At 40.2% G+C, this 12,530-nt stretch overlaps 1 protein-coding gene across 1 annotated transcript in view; it reads right to left on the bottom strand.

The window, feature by feature from the left end:
• NKAIN3 (sodium/potassium transporting ATPase interacting 3) overlaps positions 1–12,530 on the bottom strand; it is an 817,448-nt gene that overhangs the window by 395,960 nt on the left and 408,958 nt on the right. Inside the window, exon 2 of the mRNA XM_082258786.1 lies at positions 7,282–7,419. Coding sequence (XP_082114912.1) covers positions 7,282–7,419 — 138 coding nt within the window. The remainder of the gene's footprint in view (positions 1–7,281; positions 7,420–12,530) is intronic.

Here is a 12,530-nt window from a genome sequence, read left to right as displayed (position 1 = left end):
TAGGGCAGACGGTACAGTTAGAAAACAATTCGATACAAGGGGAATCAGAGGGCCCTGCTCATTAGAGCTTACAATCTAAGAGGGAGGGTTAAATAATACAAAATGTAATAACTGTGGGGGCAAAGCTGATGGGGAAAGTAAAAACACAGTATATTAGTTAGGAGCAGGATAGTTTTCAGGAATTGCTAATGATGAATAGATTAGGAGATAGACAAATTGGGGTAGAGAGTTTCAGAGCATGAGAAAGGCTCTGGAGAAGTCGTGAAGGCGAGCATGGGAGGAGGTAATGAGGGATCAGGAGGCCTTGAGAGGACAGAAGAGAGCGGTTTGGTTGGTATTTTGAGACCAGGTTAGTGATGTGGCTGAGTTGTTTATGGCTTTGTAAGTTGTGGTTAGTATTTTACATTTTATCTTTTGGGTGGGCGGAAGCCAATGGAGAGACTTGCAGAGAGGGGTATCAGACATGGCACGGTTGATAAGGTGGATGAGTATCCACCATTCACCATAGCAGCTTTCATCATGGACTGAAGAGAGATAGCCTATGTAAAGGTAAACCGATGAGAAGGGATTTGCAGAAGTTGAGGCAAGAGCTAACCAGGGAGTGAATGTCAAGGTCTTACCTTGCCTTCCTGTTGCCAGCCATCTTGGACATGTGCAGATTGCTGCCTCCTATAAACTCTGTTTGCATCATCACTTACCTGCTGCCTGGGCATGGCTTAGTGATGATGTTGCACACCTGACTATTTATATCACCTGATGACTTGCAGTCCTTGTGTTTGTTCTCCAAGGTGCATCAATGCTAGCAGTCTTCTGTTCTCCGTGTTCCTCCGTGCATGACCTGGCTTTGCTGACGACTTTCCTGGCTCTCGATCCCGCATCGGCTTATGTCCTCGCATCGGCAGACGACCCGGCATCGGCTGACTACCTCTGTCTGGATTTGACCCCGGCTTGGATGACTACCCACTTCCGGGCTCGATCCCGGCTTGGATGACTACCCGCTTCTGGTCTTGACCCCCGCTGTTCCTGATTTTGCTTCTCTCTCTTGCTGTGCGTTTATTGTTGTTGCTCTAATAAACTGCTTTATTTTACTTGCATCTTTGTATGGTCTAGTTTCCTGGCACCCTGACAGTGAATTAAAAGCTTTGCGGTGTCGTTTGTTAAAAAGGGGAGCATTTTGGAAATATTGTAGGGGTTGAGGTGGCATGATTTGGACAGCGATTGAATGTGGGGCCAAAAGGAGAGTTCAGAGTCCAGGGTTAACGCTTGCACTCTGGCATGTGGAGACAGACTGATAGTTGTGCCATCAAACTTGACAGAGTAGTCAGCAGAAGTGGTATGCGGGGGAGGAAATATTATGAGCTCAGTTTTGGATAGATTGAGTTTGAGGAAGAGGTGTGTTATCCATATTGATATGTCTGTTAGTAAATCAGTGATACGTGAGTAAACTGATGGGGTGATCTGAGGGGGTTGAATGATAGATGTGGTTTCATCAGCATAGAAATTGTAGATAGTATCAAGGGAAATGGAGGAGCTAGAGGATTTTCTTGGTACCAATAGACAAATAACAATGCGTAAAATCATAGAAATTGCACTGGAAGAAATGGGAAGCTATCAGCAGACCCAGGGAAGTGGTGTAGATTGAGAATAAGAGAGGCTTAAGGACAAATTCTTGGTGGACCCCGGAGGAAAAAGGAATAGGGGAGGAGGAAATAGAGTTGTAGGTGAAATTGAAGGTGCGGTGAGCTAGGTACAATGAGAACCAATGAAGAGTATAATCACAGAGACCAAGGGAATAGAGTTTTTTGAGAAGGAGGGGATGGTCAACTGTATCAAAGGCATTTAGAGAGGTCCAAGAATAAGAGTACAGAATTACAGCCATTGGTTTTAGCTGTTAGTAAGTTGTTTGCGAGTTTTAGGAGAGCAGTTTCCGTTAAGTGTTGCAGGTGAAATCCAGATTCAAGGGGGTCAAGAAGGCTATTCTCAATGAGGTGGCAGTTTAGGCGGTTGTAGACTAGGCATTCAAGGACTTTGGAGGCAAAAGGGAGTAAGAAGATGGGTCTTAGGTTATTAAGATTGGTGGAGTCCAGTTAGGCCTTTTTCAGTATGGAGGTGAAAGTGCGTGTTTTACAGGGGTGGGGGAAGATGGCAGTAGAAAGGAAGAGATTAAAGATGTGAGTGTGGGATAGAGTATGACCATAGTATTTGAGAGAACGGGGTCAAGGGGGCAGGTGGTTAGGCGGGCATTAGAAAAAAATTTTAGTGACTTCCTGTAAAAAAATTTAATTATCATGACATCAATCTTCTCTATGAACTTGATCAGACTCTCTTCTGACCCATTCCAAAGAATTATGAGGCTATAAGAGTGAGGTCCCTGTTGTGATGAATCCTATATATGACATATACAGTCTCAAGTTTACAGCCAACTGGGATAAACACATAATTAATTTTCTTGATTTGGTTCTGGCTAAGCAGGATGGGTTTATTGATACAAAAACATTCTTTCAGGAGAATAATAGGAAGTTAAAATCCCACTGCAAGCTGCCACCACCCCATATGGTTGGGGGGGTAAATCAAAAGGTCAGTTGATGCGTAGTTAGCCAATAATCTCAAAAGTAGGCAATATAGGAGAAATGGCTAGTCTTACCAATTTCAATTGTGATTATAATTCATTTGAATGTATCATTCGTAAACATTGGCCAATTTTGTTGAGAGACAAAACACTTGACAGTGCGTTGCCCAAGAAACCACAATTTATATACCATAGGGCTGACAATTTGAGAAATAGTTTAGCTCCTAATATCCCTGACATACTGAAGAAGAAAGAAAGTGACGTTTCTAGACCAGACGGGTTTCTTTTATTGTAAGGCTTGTGGGACTGTGAAAAATAAAGCAAGGAAGTTAACTTCATTTGAGTCCAGCAGCACAGGAAGAATGTATAAGATAAAGAAATGTATCACATGCCAGTGTACCCATGTAACTTACCTGATTACCTATCTCTGTGGATTACAGTATATTGGTCGCACTACCAGGAAAACTAGGTATTAGGATTAGTGAACATGTAAATAATATAATAAAGGGCTTTCCAAAACACAGTCTATCCAACCATTTTAGGATTCATCACAGCAGGGACACCAGTCTTATGGTCTTTTGTGGTATTGATAGGATTGAGCAACATTGGAGGGGGGCAATATGACCCAAATGGTTTAAAAAAATGAAACAGAATGGATTTTTGATATGAATACAATGTATCATATGGGTATGAATTTAGACATTGATTTAAATTGTTTCGTTTCAAATGATTGATTTAATTTTTAGTATGTTGTTTAAATATAATTCATTTCCTAAGTGTGAAATGGTCCAATTCGATTTATTCCTATGGGATGCTTTTTGTAATTGTGGTGACATTTTATTATAAAACTTAACCACTAGATGACATTGATCTGGTCTTAGCATATAATCCACTAGTGTCTTTACGTTGGATTGTTATCCATTGTTGTGGACATATGCAATTATACAATCAGATGGTAAAGATTTGGGTGTAGGACCACATTTTAACCACTAGAGGTTTTCAACCCCATTTTATTTAATATACATTTTTAACCTCAATTTATAACTACTATTTTTAATCTACTTTAAGGCACATTAATTAGAGCCATACATGGGAAATCAAAGTAGTTAGTTTATAAGTGAATGCGTCAATTAGTCCAGAAGGATTGAATCGGATTGGATCATCAAAAAGCGGTTGTGAATATAAATAATGTGAAATGACGTGCATGATCATGTGACCCCTGATGACATAAGACGCATGCTGACAAAACGAGTAGGGTGGGACTAAGGCTGGCCATACACTATACAATTTTCTTATTCAATTTCCTTTAGATTTACCTTTTCTATGTAGTGCAAGGGCCTGCCTGATTGCATACAAATTGAAAGTGTTTAGGTTTGACCCTATATTACATGGTTTTGGTAAATCTAAAGGAAAGTTGAACAAGAAAATTGTATAGTGTATGGCCAGCCTAAGATGTAACACGCCACGTCCGCTTTTTGGAATGCAGGTGGAGTGCAGTGCGGCACCCCTCTGCTTTTTAAATGCCTGAGAACATTCATCTGTTATAAGTGTAATTTTTATTGCTGAAATAAATTGTTTGGATGTATTACGCTATGAGAGGCCTATTTATTTTTTTACTTATATCGTACCCTGAGCATCTGTACCCATACTGACAGGCTCTTCCAGATGTTTATGGAATATCATTCATGCTGAGTTTGACTACCTGTAATGGGTGTCAAAACCATCTGGTGAGTGCTTTGTGCATGTGAATGTCAGTGGAGGAGGGACCCACGAGTTCACGGGTGATTTCTTTGGTTTGGATGGTTTAGGAGGAAGTCAAATACATTGGGGATTGTGTCGTTTGCAACAATAACTGGGACTTTTGAGCACCTTGTTTTCACTTTTCACAATTTTATATATTTTTTTATTTTTATATATTTAAGATATTATTGTCCACTGGAAGCACGTCGTTATCACTTTTTTTGTTTATCAATAAATAAATGAATGTATGAAATGTGTATATATCAATCAGCTACACCAAACATCAAACATATATAAACAATGCGCTCCAAAGTCAATATATATCACTGTATATTATATAAATAACCATCTGACTAATTGTATCAATTTGTAAACAAATCTCAAATGACTTTCTTGCACCACAAGACAACCTTTTTCTTGTGCTTTCACTCTTCTTATAGTGATTCCCACCACCACTATATTTGTGCATTAACCTTAGCTTATAGACCAAAAAATATCAGGTCAAGTGTGCTTTTCCCCTCTGGGGACAAATCCTGCATTCCCTTCAATGATGTCAACAATGTTTCTCCATGATAAGGTCTAGTCATCTCCAGCAAAAATCACTTTGCAATAAATAGGTGTGTGGTCCCTTTAAGGATTTGGGTTGGCAATCCTCTGTGCTCTGTTACCTTATGTCCCATCTATCTGTCTGAAGACCGCTCCCTCCTCTAAGGTATGAAAGCTGAGAGCATGGTGAGTCATCCCAAAGATAGCCTAACTTAGTCTTAGCCTTTGCCACATGAGTTCAAGAGTGCAGCCTCGATTTTTGAGACTTCTGGTATTGTCTGTTTGCCAAGGTTGTGGTGGTCAGGGCCTGATTCTGTGCGTATTGAGGGGGGCAATGAACTTTTCTAGACAGAAATGGAAATGTTGGGACAGGACAGGGCTGAGATTTTGCAAGAGACAGTCTGTTGCAGAAAAAGAAGTGAAGGGTTAAGAACGCAAAGGTTTATACAGGTAATTGTTAGGCAGTTGGAAGGAATGTAGGAGAAAGACAAGGAGAGAGTGAAGCTAATAATGTAGTGATTAGAGAGGGGTAAAGGATTGTTGGAGAGGTTTCAAGGAGTACAGAGGTAGGAGAATACAAGGTCAAGGCAGTTGTCATCAGAGTGAGTAGAAGCATGTGTCCATTGTTTTAGGTCATAAGAGGAGGTTAGGCTGAGAGTTTTGAAGTAGCTGGAGTGTTAATATTAACAGGGATGTTGAAGTCACCGAGAATGATTGTGGGAATTTCAGAAGAGAGAAAGTAGGGTAGCCAGGCAGAGAAGTCATTAATGAAGTTTGATACTGGTCCAGGAGGCCAATAGATCACAGCAATTCTCAAAGAAGCTTTGAGGGGACAGAAGGATTCAAAATCCACCTCCCTTCCATCCACAAGGCCTGTGGGAGTGAGTCCACTCCAGAGGAGGCCACTATGGTTAAAGGCAGCAGGAGAGGCAAAGTCAGATTCTTGAAGCCAGGTTTCAGTAATAGTAGATTAAAGCCGTTAGTGATAAACAGGTCATGGACAGAGGCACGTTTGTTACAGACAGAGTGGGCATTCTTGTCAGTCTTGAATATGTAATACCAGCAGAACAGTTTTGTGTGTTGTAGTGACCTTTATCTTGCTATCTTGGCCTCTTGCCTTGCCTCAGCCTTGTCATGCCTTTGACTTTAACCTTCTCCTGTCTTTCTTCCAAAGTTGTCTTTTATGATTGTAGCTAACTTATTTGCCATTTGTGTTTTCACCCAGTGCCTTGTCTCTCTCCCTCTACTTAAATACTCTTCCCAGTATTTGTTTGCTATAATTTTACCCGTCTATCTACTTTTAGATCTGTGGCAGCCCTGTTTGCCATTACCTGCTTGTGTAGCTTGTCTGTCCCTGCATATGTAGGAGTAAGTGGGCTCATATAGGTTCATTAAAACCAGTTCTGGACTTTAGGTGAAGGAGATGCACCCTAAAATACTACAGCAAAGTTCCTAAAGCATATCCTCTTTGGCATGCTGTTTTTCCTGCACCACTGATCCCCAGTGTCGCTGTCAGTCCCTGGCTTTTAGCTGTCTTCAGAGAGGTAAATGTGAGAGGCACAGACTGGCAGCATTTTACATCCAACCCAAGCCCACCACCTAAAGACCTATGAAAGCCAGCCACAGCTAGGTATTATAACTCAGACAGAGCACTTTGTCATCTGATGATAACATGACTTTCACTGACATCTGCATGTTGACCCTTTTACCTTCACTCATTGGAGTCTGCTTTTGGTCTGTCAATCTCTTATATGATTACAGTTTTAACTTTGGCTCTGGAGGGCTATTAAGTCTGGTTGTAAATAAAATTAGTACATAGCAATGGTGTCTGTATACTTGCATGTATTACCTTATATATATTCTCTACATTGGATTGTATCAGTATTTTTAATAGTATGTACTACCATTATTAACACAAGGGTTGATTTACTAAAGACAAAAAGTCTGTTGTACTTTGCAAGGGAAATTTCCCCAGAGCTTACTGAATACGGTGCAATTTCACTTTGCAAAGAATACCCAATTGCATGCAAGAGAAAAAATAAAAATTGGCTTGCACATGACTAGATGGTGGAAGCCAGCAGAGCCTTACTTCTCACAATGCTCTAGGGAAAATTCCCTTGCAAAGTACAACTTTCTTTGCAAAGTGAACAGCCTATTCGCCTTTAGGAAACCAACCCTTTAGTGCCGCAATCATTTTAATTTTTGAATTTTGTTTTTATTTTATGATGGTGGAAATGCTTTTAAATGAACCCTACCAGCTATATAATTACCAGTAACTATTTAATGCACATCATTCAGAGATGTTGAATGGATGGCCACTGGGAATGAGCACTTACTATCGATCATCTGCAACCAAGATACCATGTTGCTTTACCTAAAATATTCTGACAAATATCCTAACAAAAGTGGGAAATTAGGTAACTTACCACTACTATGTATCGCGGTCTGTACTGTATGGTACCAAATAATCCCAATATTACAACAATTATGTGAAGAAAATTTCCGAGGATTGGTGCCCATTGGTATCCAAGAAAGTCAAATATCTGTCTTTCCAATGCTGCCAACTGAAAGAAAACAGAAACAAGTAATTCCTCAAATATGTTAAACAGGGGATTGTACACTATATAAAACTCAGTATAATGAATAATTAGGTCATAAATTTAGGTTTACATTTTGGCCTTTTTAACCAACCTACTTGTAATGGTTGCTGTTTGCATACATTGTACATCTTTATGAACAGATCAGTAGATGCTAAATAAACATATATACTACAGTGAACATTTAAACCAGAATATATCTTCGAAGGCAAATATTCCTTTGCCCTGATATTTTTCCTCCACCACTGCTCTCTAGTTGCTACCAGTCCCTGTCCCTTAGCTGTCTTCAGGGAGGTAAATGTGAGGGGCACAGCCTGGCAGAATGACCCATTAGTGGTATGCAAGTATACTGAAGATAGCATATTGCTTGAACTACTGTGCAGAGAGTCTAGTGACTCATACTCTGTCATTGGATTGCACCAGCTTCTTTTTTTTTTCAGTTATAAGCACCCAGGGGTCCCTGATTCTGCTCTCTATTACCCAGTTGAGCTGAACAAAGACTAAAAGGGTTTTATGGTAAATACATATTCAGGAGACATTTATTGGATTCAGACAAAAATGCAAAAAAACAGTGCTGTTTAACAGGTTTCACCCAAGATTCACACAACCTTCACTTAGGATTCACAAGATTTAAATTGAAAATGTGCTAATTTTGGATGAAAATATTTAAAAATAGGCTCGGCTGTCTGAGAAAATTTTTTTTGCTTTCCATCCCTAAAGTTTCTCAGTAACCAGACAGTTCCAGGGTATGTTACGTAATCCACAACATGTAAAAGGATGTTTATGTGAACACTGCATAAAGTAGATTGCTCAGTAATTGGATCGTTTCCTCACTTTCAAATACTTGAAATAAACTACATCTAGTTTAGTTCATGGGTGTATTCCACTCAAGAAAAACAGGTGTAATGTTTCTTACATAGATTTTTACAACAGTGCAAAAAGGATCATTGTTATACAGCTCAAATCGTTTTGCAGTGACCTTTATTGAGTTCTAAAGAGTTCGTTATCAAAGAACTGCATGCTTTTTGTGGTGCAAACCACACGTGGTCTTATCCAGATAATGAGTAACACAACGTAAAATTACAGATTTTCCCTTTCATTCTAGTTTTATCCCTTCAAATCACTCTAATCACTAGAGACTTTGTGAAATGAAAATATACCATTAGTCAGCACCATGAAAGTCAGCATGCAATAATGTAGGGACACTGTAAATGCTAATTACGCTCTGTAGTGCTAATGTGTCATTTGCTATAACTCATTGCTTTGGTTATAATGAGCTGCTTAATCAGTGAAAATGAGAACTCTGCCTCTGTGATCAAAAACAAGTTAAAAAAAAATAAAACTATTGGTGCAAATCAGTAAAGCTATTTACAGCACACATGGCAGTGTGCAATATATATATATATATATATATATATATACAGTGCCTTGCGAAAGTATTGCCCCCCCCTTGAACTTTGCGACCTTTTGCCACATTTCAGGCTTCAAACATAAAGATATAAAACTGTAATTTTTTGTGAAGAATCAAAAACAAGTGGGACACAATCATGAAGTGGAACGAAATTTATTGGATATTTGAAACTTTGTTAACAAATAAAAAACTGAAAAATTGGGCGTGCAAAATTATTCAGCCCCTTTACTTTCAGTGCAGCAAACTCTTTCCAGAAGTTCAGTGAGGATCTTTAAGTCCCCGTTCACACTGGGGCGACCTGTCAGGCGACCTGGTCGCCTGACAGGTCGCCGTAGGTCGCCTTCCATAGAGTAGCTGTGGACCCGTTCTAATAGGAGCGACACAAGTCGCTCCGACTTAGAAAAAGGATCCGGAGCTTCTTTGGGGCGACCCGGAGCGACCTGCATAGACTTCAAAGTTATGAAGTCCGTGCCGGCCGCTCCGAGGTCGCCCCGGCAAGTAGCGTCGCCCCAGTGTGAACGGGGCCTGAATGATCCAATGTTGACCTAAATGACTAATGATGATAAACAGAATCCACCTGTGTGTAATCAAGTCTCCGTATAAATGCACCTGCACTGTGATAGTCTCAGAGGTCTGTTTAAAGCGCAGAGAGCATCGTGAAGAACAAAGAACACACCAGGCAGGTCCGAGATACTGTTGTGGAGAAGTTTAAAGCCGGATTTGGATACAAAAAGATTTCCCAAGCTTTAAACATCCCAAGGAGCACTGTGCAAGCAATAATATTAAAATGGAAGGAGTATCAGACCACTGCAAATCTACGAAGACCTGGCCTTCCCTCTAAACTTTCAGCTCATACAAGGAGAAGACTGATCAGAGATGCAGCCAAGAGGCCCATGATCACTCTGGATGAACTGCAGAGATCTGGAGACTCTGTCCATAGGACAACAATCAGTTGTATACTGCACAAATCTGGCCTTTATGGAAGAGTGGCAACAAGAAAGCCATCTCTTAAAGATATCCATAAAAAGTGTCGTTTAAAGTTTGCCACAAGCCACATGTGGAAGAAGGTGCTCTGGTCAGATGAAACCAAAATCAAACTTTTTGGCAACAATGCAAAACGTTATGTTTGGCGTAAAAGCAACACAGCTCATCACCCTGAAAATACCATCCCCACTGTCAAACATGGTGGTGGCAGCATCATGGTTTGGGCCTGCTTTTCTTCAGCAGGGACAGGGAAGATGGTTAACATTGATGGGAAGATGGATGGAGCCAAATACAGGACCATTCTGGAAGAAAACCTGATGGAGTCTGCAAAGACCTGAGACTGGGACAGAAATTTGTCTTCCAACAAGACAATGATCCAAAACATAAAGCAAAATCTACAATGGAATGGTTCACAAATAAACATATCCAGGTGTTAGAATGGCCAAATCAAAGTCCAGACCTGAATCCAATTGAGAATCTGTGGAAAGAACTGAAAACTGCTGTTCACAAACACTCTCCATCCAACCTCACTGAGCTCGAGCTGTTTTGCAAGGAGGAATGGGCAAAAATTTCAGTCTCTCGATGTGCAAAACTGATAGAGACATACCCCAAGTGACTTACAGCTGTAATCGCAGAAAAAGGTGGCGCTACAAAGTATTAACTTAAGGGGGCTGAATAATTTTGCACGCCCAATTTTTCAGTTTTTTATTTGTTAACAAAGTTTGAAATATCCAATAAATTTCGTTCCACTTCATGATTGTGTCCCACTTGTTGTTGATTCTTCACAAAAAAATTACAGTTTTATATCTTTATGTTTGAAGCCTGAAATGTGGCAAAAGGTCGCAAAGTTCAAGGGGGCCGAATACTTTCGCAAGGCACTGTATATACACAGTATCTCACAAAAGTGAGTACACCCCTTACATTTTTGTAATTATTTTATTATATCTTTTCATGTGACAACACTGAAGAAATGACACTTTGCTACAATGTAAAGTAGTGAGTACAGCTTGTATAACAGTGTAAATTTGCTGTCCCCTAAAAATAACTCAACACACACAGCCATTAATGTCTAAACTGCTGGCAACAAAAGTGAGTACACCCCTAAGTGAAAATGTCCAAATTAGGCCCAAAGTGTCAATATTTTGTGTGGCCACCATTATTTTCCAGCACTGCCTTAACCTCCCTGGCGGTAAGATTGTTTCCGATTTTAGGTGCTGAAAGCGGTACCATTATTTTGCATGTAATTCTTAAGAACGAGCAGCCCAAACTAACTATTTACATATGATTTTTTTTTTTTTTACTGTGCGTTTTTCTTTATAACATCTGGGGTATAATAAAGTTTGAAACACAAAATCATAAATTATAATATAATAAATAAGTTAAAGTATGTATGTATGTATATACTGTATATATATGTGTATATATATATATATATATATATATATATATATATATATATATATATATATATAAAGGTACAGTAAAACTGCAGGAAAGGGCACTGGGGGGCAAACTAATGTGAATTTATTTTATTTTGTAATGTATCAGTGTGTTTGTGTGTTTTACTATTTGAATTTGCCGCCGGTTCAACCCCCTTGCGAGCGTCACATCGCAGGAGATGAAAGCCGGGGCACAGAGCATCGGGTGGAAGATCCGGCCGCCGCACACTGCCGGGATACATCGTGGGATCCCGGGAACAAGGTAAGTACCCTCTCTTACAGGATCCAGCGATCTCCCTAGCGGTACCCCGAGTGTGGGTCGGGGTTACCGCTAATGGCTCTGAAATTTCACCCCGAGCCACACTCGGGAATACCGCTAAGGAGGTTAAAGGGTAACTCCACTTTTGTGGGGGAAAAAATCAGCAAACAAAGAAAAACAATACAGTGTATACAATTGCGACACAAATCATATTGTGATTGGATGTTATTAAAAATGACCTTTCCTTTTCAATTTGCAGCTGTTGTAATTTTCTGAAATTGTAATGCAATATGGCTACCTGGAGTTGCTCTGTACACAGAATGTGTACTGAACACACCACAGAAACATAATTTCCTGCTTGAGTGATTGGCTCACCAATTTTCCCAGAAGATTGCCTAAGATACAAGTCACATTTCTGGCATCCCCTGCAACAAAAATGCAATTTTTGGTGAGATACTCCCAATAGGAACACGTCTAAAGGGATGCAGGCCCAGCAGCTTTCCTCATTAGAGCCCTGAAGCTGCCACAGGTGATAGATAATTATGAAACCACTCCCATTTGACCCATATGTTTTTTAATCAACAAAAGTGGAGTTACTCTTTAACCCTCTTGGGCACAGAGTTCACCTCAGCTTCACAGGTTGCCACTGGAATCCTCTTCCACTCTTTCATAATGACATCAGGGAGCTGGTGGATGTTAGAGACCTTGTGCTCCTCCACCTTCCTTTTAAAGATGCCAAAGAGATTCTCAATAGGGTTTAGGTCTGGAGACATGCTTGGCCAGTTCATTACCTTTACCCTCAGCTTCTTTAACAAGGCACCGGTCATCTTGGAGGGGTCGTTATCATGTTGGAATACTGTCCTGCGGCCCAGTCTCTAAAGGGAGGGGATCATGCTCTGCTTCAGTATGTCACAGTACATGTTGGCATTCATGGTTCACTCAATGAACTGTAGCTCCCCCAGTACCGGCAGCACGCATGCAGCCC

The sequence above is a fragment of the Pelophylax lessonae genome (assembly GCF_965119305.1).
Source record: "Pelophylax lessonae genome assembly, chromosome: 5".
Classification (NCBI taxonomy): domain Eukaryota; kingdom Metazoa; phylum Chordata; class Amphibia; order Anura; family Ranidae; genus Pelophylax; species Pelophylax lessonae.
Note: the sequence above shows the minus strand (reverse complement) of the source record. Positions and strands in the feature narration are given on the sequence as shown.